At 37.3% G+C, this 16,302-nt stretch overlaps 1 protein-coding gene across 1 annotated transcript in view; it reads right to left on the reverse strand.

Annotated features, from left to right (window-relative positions):
• The window catches only part of LOC149538587 (ATP12 protein-like protein), a 146,544-nt gene extending 136,518 nt beyond the window's left edge, over positions 1 to 10,026 (reverse strand). The window contains exon 1 of the mRNA XM_089799895.1: positions 9,427 to 10,026. Within this exon, the coding sequence (XP_089656021.1) occupies positions 9,427 to 9,840 (414 nt within the window). The 5' untranslated portion in view covers positions 9,841 to 10,026. The remainder of the gene's footprint in view (positions 1 to 9,426) is intronic.
• Positions 10,027 to 16,302: the final 6,276 nt, after the last annotated feature.

A 16,302-nucleotide genomic window follows, 5' to 3' on the forward strand; every position in this document is an offset into this window, starting at 1 on the left:
CAAAGAGGGAAAGAAAAATTGGTAGCTAAAAGATGATCAGCTTGGTGACCATAACAAGCAGCTTCAACATATACATACAGCCTAAAAAACATTACAATCTATGATAGATACATCAAACTAAGAACAAAAGAAGCTCGCTTATTTTCTGTCAACCAACTTGGCTATGATATCATTTTAGGATTTTAAACCAAAAATCAATGATAAACAGCAATAAGCAAGAGCAATATAGATAGATGCAAGCGACAGAAAATTATCCTGGAAAAACTCTTCAAAATGAAGGGAAAAACCCAGCCACACAACCAAAAAATCACTTTATTGATAGTAAAATGTTTCAAGGTGCAATGCCTTCTGCTTGAAGTGATATATATAACACATAGAGAGACTCTTTGTCATATCCCCATTTTAAGATAAAATTTTAATAATAATTAGATAATACAATGTTATTAAATAAACAATGATAATAAAGTTATATTAAAACTAATACTAATATATAATTCTAGGTAATTAATTTTCTTTAATCTATATTATTAATGAAATAATATTTATTATGATATTTTAAATAATTAAAAAATAATAAAATTTCAATGAGTAAATAAACAAACTAAATTAAATACAAGTGACAATATTGTAGAAAGCATGTAAACTTTCTAAATAGAATTTAATAATAAATAATAATAAACATAAATAAGTAAGTAAATAAATAATATAACATAGAATAATATTAAGTAACTAAATCTAATGAAAAGTCAAGAGATGCTTAACAAATAGACATGACTCCTTAAAATTAAGATATAAAAGGGTAGAGAGTTTATTTTAGAGAGGGGAAAAAAAGAGGAGGAGAAGAGAGGAGTTCAAAAAGGAAAAAATGGAAGAGGGAAGTGATATGAAGAAAATAAGGAAGTGACTTTTTGAAAAGGTGTCAATGACATTGAAAGGATATGAACCTTCAAAAGGGTCATAATTATGAATAGTTGCGACTCTTCAAAAAAATTGTGATTATAAAGTAGTGGGACTTTTCCAAAGAATTTTAGTTATGAAGTGTTGTCACTTTTTGTAAGTATTATAACTATGAAGTGTTGTGACTTTTTGTAAGTATTATAACTATGAAGTGTTGTGACTTTTCAAAGAATTTGTATTATGAAAGGGTGTGACTCTTGAAAAAGAAGGTAAGAAAGGTATGTTTATGAATTATATTTTGTTAATTATGTTTATGAATTTATTTATATTAATGAACCATACTTGTGGATAATATTGTGTTAGCTCATGGGGTTAACACCATGGATATTAATGTGAACTCGAAGCATGGAGCATGTGAGATATTAAGATCTCCATTGTCTGCCATGGCCGAGAATCGATATCAAAGCATGAAGCATGGAGATATTAAGATCTCCATTGTCCGCCATGGTCGATAATCAATGTGTCAGAATATTTTGATGTTGTCAAACATATGCATATGTCGTTGGTCTTGGATAGAGGATGCCCGTCCAAGAAGAATCTTAACGAGTGCACACCCAGGATGACAGCGAGGTAGCTATGAGCTAAGAAGCCCGATCTGGAGAGGTCCTTAAGATTGGGGTTAACTTAGAGGGTAGAATAATATAGTTAGTTTTATTATTATTGTAATTCTAACATTTATTTTGCAGGTATTACTTGTCCCTAACCCTATTAGTGGGGACATTGCACTCTTTATTACAACCAAAGGTCTCTTCAATTTTCCAAAACATGACTCTTTATTTTCAAATACAACTCTTTGCATTTCCATGCCTCAAAGCATGTTGTATGACATATGACTTTATACTTAATATTACAATTATGATCACAAATGTCCTCTTCGGCTGACAGTGACCGTAATGGTATTAACACCCAGAGATAAAGATCTCCATCGTAGCTACGATCTCCAATAGGACTAAGATTTGAAATACTTCAACTAGGGTTAGGAGGATCCCTGAGACTAAAGATGAATTTGAAGAATTTGTTGAAGATCTCAAAATAGTTAAAGCTAAGATTCTTGCAAATGAAGAAAGATTACTCAGAGCTATGGCACAAATGGGTAAGAGGCATAGAACGGATATTTCTTGCTTTGTTGGTTCATTACAACTAAGGAATTATTAGATTGGTTAATGAGCTACATGAATACTTTGAGCTTGAAGATGTTCAGGATCCGCAAAAGGTTAGGTTGGCACAACCTAAGTTGAAGGGTCATGTTGTCTTATGGTGGAAAGAATTGTAGAAAGATAGAGAGGATAATGGTGAGCCTAAAATTACTAGGTGGAGAGTTATGGTTTCTAGAATTAAGGCCAAGTCCATATCGGAGAATTATGAATTGGAATTGTTTAAGAAATCGCAAAATCTAAAGCAAAAGGATTTGAGAGTTAAGGAGTACATCGAAGAGTTCTATAAGATGACAATCATATATGGACACCAAGAGCCATCTAAGGAGAAGGTGGCTAGGTATGTTAATGGTTTAAGACTTAACATTCAAGATAAGGATTTTGACGATTAGTACAATTGAGGATGCTTATTTGTATGCTCTAAAGGTTGGAGATAAGCTAAAAAAGAGACAAGTTACACCTAAGAAATGAAATAAACCGGTTGGTGATAACAACAAGGATAAGCTAGTGATTGAAGAGGAACCTGACCTGAAGACTCATTGAAAAGGCAATGGCAACAGAGAGTTCAAAGGGACTTGTTTCAAATATGGGAGTGTTGGACATAGAGATTTCAAATGTTCGGTTGGTTCTAGCAAAATAAAAGGAAAACAAAACCTATCGACACATGAGAAACAACTTGTTGAAAGAGAGGTTGCATTAAAGATGAGAGTCTTTGACGTTCAAGAGTGTTATGTTGAATAAGAAGCAACTATAGCTTGTGCAAAGAAGGCAATTGATTCGATCTATTTGTAAATCGGGAGGTAAATGTTGCAAGGTGATAATGAATAGTCGTAGTACTGATAACCTTGTATCACAGAAGATGGTACAAAAGCTTGAACTGAGGAGACTTAAGCACCCTTGCCCATATGGGATTAGTTGGTTTCAAGCTGACCATATTGTAGAAGTGAAAGAGTGTTGGGTTAAGTTTAACATTGGACCAAACTAGGATGAGGTATTGTGTGATGTGGTTAACATGAGTGCTTGCCATGTTTTGTTAGGAAGACCTTGGCAGTATCATGTTAGAGTTCGTCACGGGGCTGGATTTTATGCTTATGCCCAGGTTAAGCCTTCTACTTGAGAATCTCCAAACTCTGCGCGGCACTGGCAATCCCTACTTCTAATCCACAGTAAGATGCGACCATTTTCGTTCACCCAGACTACACCTCCCTTTTCTTCATCAAGCGCCCATGCACCTGACTGCCTAAACATACACTCCTGCGGAATAGAAGCGCATGCCGAACCATCCTTACTCCTGGTTCTCTTCCTTAGGTGCTCCACGCACACATCCTCAAGCTACAAGCTCTACTCATGTTCAACCTCCACGCTAAACCCCTACTCAGCCCTTGTGATATCTTCGCCTCAGTGACTCCCATAAGCCCACCTTACTCCGACATCGGCCACATGTGATCTCAACCCCCACAAGTCTCTTGACCGCGTCCTGATCCTCTATGATCACCTTGCCACACTTGGAATGCACCAAGCTCCCAGAGCTCCCCTTGTTCAACTCACCTGACTCCCCAAGCCCAACGCTACACCTCTGCGACCTTGCATCGAGAACCACCTAGACTCCCTTGCTGAACACTGCATCCACACTGCCTGACTTAGACACCATGAGTCCTCCCTAGCTCATGCACATACTTCAAATGTATACTCAGCACCACCTTGACATCTCTGTGAACTCTCTGGCTCATACGCATACTCACAAAGCATACTCGACACCTTCACGGTACCTCTCTGAACTTCTTGGCTCATGCGCACACCTACACGGTATACTCGACACCCTTATGGAACCTCTTTGAACTTCCTAGAGTCCTCCAGTCCAATCCTCAAAATGATCGTGCCTCCGTGGCATTCCATCTCTTGTTGGTCTCCCTAGCTCCCCATTGAACCCTTGAAGCCCAACCCTTGTTCCCCACGGAACTACTGACTACCTTAGCCAACCCTAGATCCCCACCATGAGCCCCAACTGCTTCGACACCCAAGTCTATGTCTACATGCCCTCATTGGTGAACATCGTGTCCTCGTACACTCCGTGCACTCGAACCAACCCCTTCATGCATCCACGCCGTCTCATACTCAATCCACGGATCCCTTTGCACTACACAACCTACTTGACTTCCACACCCTAGCTCCATGATCCACCCAACCCTGTTGGACACTGGCTAGCAAGACCAACTCGATTACCACTTCGCTACTTCACCTTTGAACCACTTCACTCATCTGCTTCACCCGTTTCACTCATGCACCACAAGCCTTTGCTCCTAGCCTTCCGTCATGACTCACCTCCCTGAACCATGCCCAATGACTACCCCTTCGGATACTTGACACAGATCTGCCCCCTTAACTCGGCATCCCCTTAGCACCATTCCGAGACACTACATCCCGTTTGCCATACTTGACCACCCCGGTCTCTGAGATCCTACCTCAATGCAAACCCATGCAACCAAGCACCCTGGATGTGCACCCAGTGCCACACCCAACCGATACCGCACCCCTTAGATCTCTAGCACAATGACACCTTTCCCACACAGCTAACCACAAGCCTACAATGCTCTTACTCGGACAAACCACTTTGCCTCCTACCACAGGACTAGGTACTCCTCTTTCCCCAGCTTTCAGACACCGGACAACCTCCATGGGAAATGCTGCCAACATTGGTCCAGCTTCTCTGCTACACTGAGACAGGGACCCTTGTCATCGCACCAAATCTCACCACATTGCGTAACGGCGGAGCAACACTTCATTGCTCCTAAAGACTTTGCGTCCCCTCTGTCTCTCGGAGACCAGAGGGAGGGACTACTCTACTTCGGCCCTCTCGAGGGAGGTGGACTCTCCAAGCCACCCATTATGTACACCGGCACTTACCCTCCGCGGATACACCTCAGCTCAGCTCCACGCCTCGCCTACACCACAACTATGCTAGAGGGAACATCTCATAGCACAGCCCCAAGATCACACCTCGGCTCGGTTGCACACCGTGCCTACACCACAACTATGTTGGAGGGAACAACTCGCAACACAGTCCCCAGCATACACCTCGGATCATGTCTAGGACAAGATCCTACACCACAACCATGTCTGCCCAACACACGACATAGTCCCATTTACACCTCGGCTCGACCCATGTCTTGCCTACACCACACCTGTGTCACGTGTGCACCCAGCTTTGCAGCACAGGCCCATCCGGCCTCTTGGTTTCCTCTTGTGAATCACCAGCCCCTTAAAAAGTTGTTCATGATTGTCGAAAGAACATTGTGCCTATAGTGAAGGATGGTAGGAAGTTCACCTTAATTCCGTTGAAGGAAGAAGGAAGGAAGGCTAAGAACTTGAGTGTACTGAAAACTTACACCTTAGGAGATCAGATTGCTTTGCATTAGAAGGTGATGGGTTTGCAACAGGTCATTGAGAAGCTTTTTGAAGTTGTACGGTTGTTGAAGGATTTGATGAATGGTTCTAAACCGATAGAGTTGGAGGTTGATGACAACTAGATAGTGTTGCAGCAGTAGGTTACCAAAGTGGTATCAAATGAGCAGCAGGATCTTGTGAGTAGATTAGAGGCAAAGAGGATATTTAGCAGTGACAAAGGTGGAATCAAGCAGCAGAAGAAGTGGACATTGATTGTTGATTGTAAGAGAGACAAAGGCAGAAGCAATTGATGTAGATTGGAGAATTAGAGCAGAGGTTGTGAGAAAGTAGAAAAGTAGTGCATGATGGAGGATGGTATACTATTGGATGTGAATTTGGATAGTCGGCACAACTATTTGCAAAAAATGTACCTTACGAACAAGGAGGACATGTAGGTTAAGAATGAGCATGGGATTTATGTCTTGAATCCTGTCAGATGTTCATAAGTTCATCTTATGGAACATCTTCTATTCACCTGAAGTGTTTGATGCAGGAGCATCCACGGGTAGTTAGCAATCTTGCATCACCCAAAAAAGATTTCCTTTCTGTTTGTCTGTTTTTTGTTTCAGTTGGACAGTTTTTGGTGTTTTGGGCAGTGATCGGTCCAGTTGGCTTGTTATCTTATGCGATCCTTATGGTGTGATCTAGACATCATGGAGTTCCTATGTCTAGCTTCGCAGCTTGATCCGATGTTTCCAGATGAAGTTATCTTATGAATGGTCTAGTCCTATATATGGTTTCTTGTTCTAATGACCAGGTTGGCAAGATTCGGCTTGCAATGGAGATCCATGCCATGCAAAGCCTAATGGCACATTGTTCTATGTTGTTAGACATGTGGTCAACCTCCTTGTATATTCACTAATTGGGAGTGTTCTTATGGATTTGGGTCCTGACTTATATTGTTTGTAATATGTTTCCTCGTCTTGGGGGTTGTTGATCAGATAAGCCAACTTGTGGCTAGTGATCTTGTATATAAGTAGGGTACTAGTTCTTGTTTGGTAGTAGCATTCAGGTAGGAAGATCACTAATAAGGACAGCCAATATATCTAATTGTGAAGATCAGAAATAAGGCTTATGTCCTTACTAATGAGGCATGTTTGTTAAATAATCTGTGATTTGCACTTGCAGGCCAATTTGATGATAATTGAAGATCATATTTCCTTATTTGTTGGTGTTGTTTATTGTTTTGTTTTGCCATTTCCACCGTGGTGGTTTAGCTGCAAGGTTGGACATCTCCTTTGCGGATTTCTCTTACCTTGACTGCCTCAGCTACTCCCATGAGTGGAAAGAACAATGTGTCTCAAGGGCTTTTACCTTGTATTTCTCCCTCTCACAGAAATAAGCAACACGTGGGCTTTCATGTTAATTCCTCTCTGTTAGAGAAAAATGAATTACAAGGGCTTTCACCTCAAATTTCTCTCTTAGAGAAAAATGCATTACAAAGGCTTTCACCTCAAACTTATCCCTCTCAGAGAAAAAATGCATTTCAAGAAATCTTCATGATGAAGTGACTCCCTCTGAAGCTCCAAGCCATTGCATCAATACAAATATTCATGATGAAGTGACTCCCTCTAAATCTCCAAGCACTTGTATCAACACAAATCTTCATATCTTTCCCTACTATAGCACCCTGGTCTCTTTCACCATATCAACACTATACAATGATCACTACTCAACACATATACAACAATCACTCTCCATGATGCATGCGATAATCACACACACCCCCCCCCCCCCCCCCCCCACCAATGAATTCCAATAAAACATTCCTAGAAAGAAGACCTCCAGAAAAACAAAACAAAAAATGTGAACTATCCTCAATCTGAATGATAATAACTAAAACAAGAAGACCTGTCCCTTACTTGCAACGGTTCAAGAATATCCACTGTAACAGCAACCATAATGACCTGGAGTCATACATTAGACGGACCTTCCAGTTTTGTTTGTCATGACTTTTCAATGAATTTGGCATGTCTATTCAAAGACTCCATAGCATAGGCTATGAAACAAATGTAACCGTGTCTTGTCTCTGCCAGTGCTAAGAAAAAAGTCTCCCATTTTCAGAGATTGGCAAGCTAATCACAATGGAAAAATGTCTTTCAGGGACCACAATGCCCTTCCTAGCTTAGAGATCCCATACTCATACTGTGGCATCTGCACTTCCAGAGATCAGCAAAGGACATCCATGAGGATCAAGATGAAATAGAACCATTGTAACACCCATTTGGTGGACTCAAAAAGACTGCATGCAGAATCCTCCATTCAAATCTCACACAAGAATATTTCTGTCAACACCAGCAGTTACAAGCAATCCTCCAGAAGCATCACAAGTCATGTCTGCCATGAGAACCGTCATGTGCCTTCCACGATCTGATGCAAGTGAGAGACAATAAATCCCACAGTTTAACTTGCATGTTTCAGCTGGCAGCAAAGAGTAATTTATCGTTGAATGCCACTGCAGTGATAGGCTCAGAATCTCCCTCCAACATGCTTCTGATGGAGCTATTCACTACCTCCACAATCCTAACTTGGTTGTCACAAACGCAGACTACAAAAGAAGCACCTGAAGAAAACCTGTAAGGCCCCTCTGTGTAGAATTTCAATAGACCAGGGATGCCTTGATAGTTTTTCTTCAAATTTACTGAACTGCCCATAGCTTGCTCGATGCTAAGAGCTCACGGGAAATCTACAGAGTACTTTTGATTTGAGTTGTGCTTCGCTCTGTTAGCTTCTGAATGTCTGCAGCTAGGGCTTTATGGAGAGTGACAGAAAGCCCGTGGGGCAGCACAAAAGCCCCTTTACATATTACATTCACCTAACTCAGTTCGGTCTGACAGACTGAAACTCCGAGAGGTTAGAACATAGCACATCTGATTCCTTAAGATGTTACAAGAGAATAAAAAATATCAACAACAGCAACAAGGAAGAGTGCACTGCTTAATCAATAACAGAACAAAGAAGCAAGGGCCAATCAATGAACAAAAACATTGAATAATACTTACCTAAAACTATATTGCCCAACAAACATAGTCCAAGCTGTATGGGTTTTTCCTAACCTGGGTAGTTTCAATATTGTTTCTGCCACATTAAGCTACATCAGAACGAGAGAGCCAAAGGTCCAACTAATGAATAAAAAAACATTGGAAGCATATGTAAAAAATATCAAATTTAAGATTATGGATAGGACTGAGGTTTGTCTGTTATTAAAAGAAGAAACTTCCAGTTGAAAAGACTTTGGACTAGTTTTAATATTGGCCCTGCCACAAAGCTAGATCACACAAGGACGCAAGGGAACCAAGTACGAACAAAAATATCGGGAGTAACAATCGTTATATGGAAAAAAGGCAAAAAAGGTTACGTAAGGGTCTAAGCTAGGTGCTTTGAATCAGTGAAGCAATTCTATTAATTCCATGATTTTGGAGAGCTTATTTATAACACAATTATTGATGGAGAGATTATTTTTACAATTAGAATCAGGGACCTTCAAGTATAGTAGTATAATCATCAATGATTTTAACCTTCGACGGTGGATGGTGTTTAAAAAAACAGCTTCTGGGAAATCCATGTAAAAAGTAAAGAAATTTAACCAGTCGAATCTCATTTTAAAGCCATCATCAGGATTAGATAAGAAAAGACAGAATGCATTGAAGTCCTTGTTAAAAACATCTTCCAGATAAATTAGCTATATTTTGACAGCTGCCGACAAAGAAGTTGACATGCATTCGGGCATTTTCCAGAGAAACTCAAATCCAAAGTTTGTTGGTGACATTGGGAACCAAGGGTAAAGACCAGCTTCTAATTATATGTGTTCCAGCCCAGTTTTGGGGAAAAAATAGGAAACAATTACCAATGATCAAATTAAAAATAATACCTGATATTCCCATTCGGCAGCGATAGCATAAGCCAAGCCCATTGTGGGCAACTTGAGAGGCCTCTTAGAGGGCGTTCTAAGTGTCCGATAATCCAGCATTACATTCCAACCAATTCCATCTTCTGCTTCCCTTATTGTGGCTTTTTTGTAAAACCTCTTGCCTATGATGGATCCACTAGCTGAAGTGATGGGCACGGTAGCAAATGATTCGCCAAGTGCAGAGTGTGGTGTATATACAATGTCCGAATTATTGTTCTTCTCTTCTCTCGATACTTCTGCTGCTGTTGTGCTGTAATTACTGTAGTTTAGAAGCCATTGAAATTTTGATGATAAGGGACATGCGAGTACATATGAGATGTTTTGTGGAGTCGTTTGCATCCTTCTCATTAATATTTTTGCATACGTAGCAGCCATTTTTTGGTACTTTTAAAGGTCAAATGAATCACGCAGGAAAACCCCTAGCAGGGTTTTGTTGATCATCAAGCTGTTATTGATCGTGGTATGAATGTGATGAGATGAAAGAATGTTGTTTTGAAATTGGAAATATGTTTCTGTTCGCTAGAGCCAAAATTTATGAATTGAGATGTTGCAATGCAGTAATGAGGAAATTAAATATCAGTATGAATTTGTTAATTCAGAGGAGATACTCGTAAACTTTTACTGATTTGATAGATAGATAAAAATTTAATGTCTATAAGATTAAAAATAGCCTATGGGACAGCAAGACAACTCAAGCAGACTTAAGTAGCAATGTTCGCTTCTTGTGCAGGATGATGATGAGTCCACCCAATTGCTCAATGTACTCTTCGTTGAATAGATGTTATGAACTGTCACATATAGTGTCCGCAAATTTATCTCTGCTACTCTTGTAGGCCTCACATTCTAAAATAAAGTGTTGTTCAGTTTCCACTTTCCAGAATAATAGAATTTACAAATTCTCTCTTCTCAAGCCTTCTTTGGCCTCTTCCAACGTTCGGTCTCACAACGAAGTTGGTGAGAATTGGTTCTCAGCGGAGCAATAAGAATTATAGCCCTCCAAGAAATGTTGGCTCTTGTGTATGCTTTTTGGAGTGATCACAAGGGAGGTTGAACTCATTTATATAATATAATTTCTTCCTTCCGATCTCGCTTCTCCAATTTCTCTTATAGAATTTCTCCATGACAAAGACCCTTATTACTTTATTATTTGTGGGGCACATATTGAATTGAATATTCCATTTACTCATCCATTTGATGTTTTGTTGCATCCATGTCCTTTTTCGCTTACATAGTGTGTCACTAAAGACAACTTTAGGCCATCTATCCTCTTCCATTTTTTCAATTTTTTTTAAATAGCTTAGAAGGCGAACCATAGCAACTGCCTCAATAGGAGCAGCCCCCATTTCACTTAGCATGATATCATATGGAACAGTGCTTTTGATTTTAAACTTGCTTGTGATCAAGCACTTTTGGATTCCTTCGATTTGTTTCCATTGTGCTATAGTAGTGTTGTTGGACCATAATTCACACCCGTAAAGAACAACTGGTAGCACAAGAAGATCGAACAAAGTTTGAATAGTTTTCCAATCTCACAACTCCGCTTCACGGCACCTATTCTGAAAAGCATAAAAAGCCTTCCACCCACCTAATATCCTTTTATACCTGCAGCTAGACCAACTTAGTTTTTTGTTGAAATCGATGCCAAGGTATTTATGTCAAATAAATAAATAATAAACGATGGTGTTCTACGGATTTTGTACGTGCACTTTTAAAATTTCGAAGTGGTGGTTCTCAATGAGCACAAGTACGAGGTATTTAGGCATTGGTGTTTTAAATTGTTTTCAATTAAAAATAATGATTAAAATGCATGTTATAGCAATAAAATTTAAACTCAAATTTTTATTGTGTTTTAAAAATTTGCAATTATAAATGTGGTTTTTTTTAATTTTAAAATAGAAGTTTTTTTTTTTAATCAATAAAGAGTCAAAGCCATATAAAAATTTATTAATAAAGTAAATGTTACAGAATTAAAAGGGGCATACCTCTAAGTTTGATAAGGTGCAACCCTTTTTTACATTTGTTGACACCTTGCATCGTAAATTATTTTAAGTTTATAAAAATTATATACAAATACCCCTTTCCCATTTAAGGTCTTGGGAAGGTATTCCTTCCTTTACATGCTAGTTTTTATAATTTTTCTCTCCTTTAATTGGTTTTGTCGTATATCTGCACAATGTAAGGCCTTTATTGATTCGAATGACAAGATGTGAGTAGCTTTCTTGTTAGTTTCATAGATCTTCCTTGAATCTTTGCATCTACCAGAGCTTCAAGCTCATTTATAACTGTTAGTCTTAAAATCAACATTAAATCTATCAATTAGGAAAGTTACAAACAAATTAACAATAAGATAGGTGGTCTAGTTCAATCAGTGATATATATCCTTTAGTTCTTAAGGGTTGATTTGATACATTTCCAATTGTATTTGCCTTGTTTGGAGTTCTAATAAATTATTAAGAAACCTTTAATTTAAACGTATTTTTAAACTATATTAGGTTTTTTTGCTACATTTTAAGTTAGGCTCTTAGCAATCATTTTAACACTTTGTGAGTGGATTATAGGATTAGAAGCTGACCATTCTTGATTGGAATGATGAGGGGATTCTAATAAGAGATAATAATAAAAATTGACCTTTTAGTATGCAAATTTATCTCCCCTACTTTTATATATTCAATTATAGTAGTATCATCAAATCAATTGTTGCTATTGTTATTTAAATTCAAAATTTGGATTGCAAGTGACAATTGGAGGAAGACATAATTTAGTGAGTACAAGGATGGAAGTTGTTTATTAATGTTATCAGTATCCAACAAATACGATTCAAATTTAAAATACTAAGGTTTGAGTTTTGCAATCTCCTATCTGAAAGAAAGAAAGAAAGAAAGAAAATAGTAAGTTTTAGTTTGTCTTTGATCTTTATAGACATTTATGGGAGTGGAGGTTTATTGATATTTAGTGTTGAACTATTCTTTCATGTTATGTATTTTAGTCTAATGAATCAGGGCGATGTTCTAATTTTTCAAACAGTGATCCAAGGTCAAATTTCTAATTTATTGTTATGTCTTTGTCAATCTATTGACATTTAGGTGCCAAAATGTTATTATTATTTATTTCCTTATAGATTAGTCTATAAAGATACATCTTTGATAGTTGATGGGTTGGGAATCGTCTTGCTCTGTGAGTGGTCAATCAGAATGTTGAAGTTTAGTTAGTGAGGGTTGGATCAAATATGTTGGTAGCTTCCGATAATTATCCTATTGACAGGACTTTACACTTCCTTCTAAGTATCAATTTGTCAAAGGAATTGCAAAGTTATAAATTGTGTTTGCTAATGTTCTGGCATTTATTGCCTCAAAGTTCTTTTATAGTTTCCATTTATATGTGGTCTTTATTAACTATAGATATGATCGGAAGTTGGACTCTTTTTTAATTAATAGTAGATATTAAACATGAATCGTTGACCCTTACTACTCGTCACTTGGTAAGAAATATACATGAATCAGATAACAAAGCATGATATTAAAGCAAGAATTGTTAACCCATGTTGCTCATCGAATAACAAAGCCTGATAACATACATAAATCGAGCTAGGTCTTGATTTTTTTAATATATAAATTTATATACAAAGGGTGACCCCAATCTAAGAAACTTGACGAAATCAAAAGTTGGCTAGGAGAAATAGAGTAACACAAAACTATATCTATCCAATGAATAGAAGTGCAAGCATTTATCAATTTACTGCTTCGAGTGAGAGGATAGAGGCTGGGCAGACTTAGGCTTATTTACTGGATTAGACTTTTATAACATGTTTACTATTATGATAGGGTCAGTCTGGAATAATTTATGTTATCAAGATAGATAAAGGGGGACTTTCAACCTTATTCTCTTATGAAAAGAACTTTCATGTCATCAACTAAAAGGAACTTGGAAAGCAATCATTTGGTTATGATAAGTTCCATTTCCAAAATGTTATGTAGCCCGATTGTTTTTGTTTGATTTTGGTTTATTCTTCTTAGAGTTTATCTAAGCCTTAGATCCTTCAAGTGGTAAATTATGAATTTATATGTCTTTTGTTTAATTACTCTTAAATGTTTAACTAGAATGTTATGGCTAGGGGGTATTAGATACGAATAATTTGTCTCTTTGCAATTGATTATAATGGTTGGGTAGATACCTAAGGAGATGTTATTGTCCACACTTACTAAGGACTAACTTTGAGAGAGTCTCTTGAAACTTTTGAAACATATCAAAGCTACTAATCTAATTTGTTTTATCTATTTGGTTACTATCCTTTCCCTATTTTTTATTTCTTTATGATTTATTGTTTATTGTAATCATTTATAGCATAAAATTCTTCACCATCTGCTCCCTTATTTTCTAAATGATATGCTTCTTTGTTTCCCTCTTGGTAGACGTGTTGAACTTTGCTTTCCTCAAATTTGTCAGTGAAGGTTAATGCATATTCGAGTAAGGAATTAATTTTCTAGTTTGGGATACTTCTTCTTCTAATTGCATTTAGGATTATTTGTGAATCTCCTTTGATAATCATTTTTCTAATACCCACTTCTAGACCTAGCTTTAGACCTTCCATTAATGCTTCTGATTTTGCAATGTTATTCAAGGTTTCTTCTAGATGTTTGGCTCATTTAGCTATCCATGTTCCTTTATCTAAATGGATTATGTACCCTAATCCCGCCTTGCCTGGGTTACCTCTACATGCTCTATCAAAGTTTTGTTTTGCCCATCCTTTTGGGGGTGGTTCCCATTTATAGTCTACTATGGCTTGTGTATTTGATTTGAGGTAGCTTAAAGGAAAATTTATGAGATTTCTCTAGTTTCACTTCATTTCAACATCCTAGTCTCCAAAAGTCCCTTCTTCTTTGTTTGAGTTTCTATGGTTTTTATTCATTGCTTCAATTATACTAGCTTCCATTTTATTAAGGAGGGATTCCATAAACATATCTTCATTGATGAGTATTCTCCTATTCTCTTTCTTCCATATCTCTCATAGGAGGATAGAGGGGGATATTTTCCATAAGTTACTATCAAGTTTGGAGTGTACATATTTGGGTCAGCTTTTTAGCAGATTCCACAAGTCTTCAAGGAGATTTGTTTGCCATTTCAATTTTTGGCATTAACCATTGCCACCAAGAGTTGGCAAAGGGGCATAAGTATGGAAAATGTTCAGTTGTTTTAGAGTCATTATAGAAAAGAGGGCATCTTGATGGTCCCTCAAATCTCATCTTTGTAAATGTATCCGTAGTTAGGATTTTTTTTGTATTGTCACCCAAAGGAAGATATCTACCTTGGGAAGGCAGGCTTGGTCCTAGTAAAGGTTTAGAGGGATGTCTATTTTATTCCATCTTTGTGAGTTCAAAATTAGTTCATATCCCCTTTTGACACTATATTTATCATCTTTGGAGACCCCCCAAATTAATATGTCCTTCCTCTCCTAATGGTTTTCTTTCCTTGGCTTGAGAAGTTGCTTGAATAGTGTTTTTTCCTTATCGGATAAGTTAGTATCTTCTACCATCTCTCCATTTCCACCTTCCAGATATTTCATCATTTGATGTTTGTAAGTAGTCACTAACATATTTTCCCTAGATGTTTGTTAATGTTGTCTTGATGTTTGTTGGTAGGTTATAGTTGTTCAATAGTGGTAGTCCATCCCATGAATCCTCCCAGAATAAGGCTTCCTCACCTTTACTTATTTGCCATGTTAAGTTATTGTTGATAATGGGCTTACATTGCATCATAAAGTTTCATGTTTTGGATCCTTTAGGAGGGTTCCTGGTTTGGAACAATGATAAGTATTTTTGATATAAGATTCTAGCCCACTTGCTTTCATGCTCCTGATACATTCTTCATACTAATTTTGTGCATAGAGCTTCATTTTTCCAACTCGGTTTTTTGACTCCTAAACCTCCTAGTTCTTTTGGTTTGCAATGTTGTCCCATTTGATTAAAGCTAGTTTCTTTTTATTTGTTGTTCTGTTCCAAAAGACATTCCTTAGTTTGTTATCCAATTTCTTTCTAGTTTCTTTGGGTAATGGTAAACATGAGATTTGATATGTGGGGATGGTGGATAGTACTAATTTTGTTTTAGTTGTCCATTTTGCTTTAGTTAGCCATTTGTCTTTCTAGTTTTCTATTTTTTGACTATTTTTTCAATTATAGGATTCCATGATTTATTATCTTCCTTTTTTTTTTTAGTTGTATTCCTAAGTATTTACATGGAAATATGCCTTTTGTATAGCTCATGAAGTTACAAATCATCCTTTCATATTTGGTTTTGTATTAAGAAAGAAAATCTCTGATTTTCAAGATTTACCATTTGTCCTGAAGCTTTCGTATAAGTTTTTATTATTTGTTTCAAATTTTGGGCTAATTCCATTGAGTTTTCTCTAGGGAGAATGGTATCGTTTGCAAATTGTTGGTATGTGATGTTTGAAATTCCTTCTCTTACAGCGACTCCCTTTATGTATCCTTTAGCTTAAGCTTTTTTTATTTCTCTACCAAAGGCTTCTGGCATGATAATAATGAGAAATGGTAATATTGGGTCACCTTGCCTAATTCCTAAAGAAATATTGAAGAATCTTTTAGGAGTGCCATTGATTAGGACTGAAATCTTAGGGGTGGTGACGCAATTAAAAATTAGGTTTATCCATTGATGGGAGAATCCAAATGCTTCTAGTGTTTTGCATAAGAATCTCCAATCTACTTTATCATAGGCTTTTTGAATGTCTAGTTTCATCAACATGCAAACTTCCCTATTAATTTGTGTTGAGTGAATTATCTCTTGTATGGTTATGATTTCATCGAGGATAGATCTTCCTAGAAT

The sequence above is a fragment of the Cupressus sempervirens genome, chromosome 9, assembly GCF_028749045.1.
Source record: "Cupressus sempervirens isolate cs-2001-9-10 chromosome 9, ASM2874904v1, whole genome shotgun sequence".
NCBI classification, from domain to species: domain Eukaryota; kingdom Viridiplantae; phylum Streptophyta; class Pinopsida; order Cupressales; family Cupressaceae; genus Cupressus; species Cupressus sempervirens.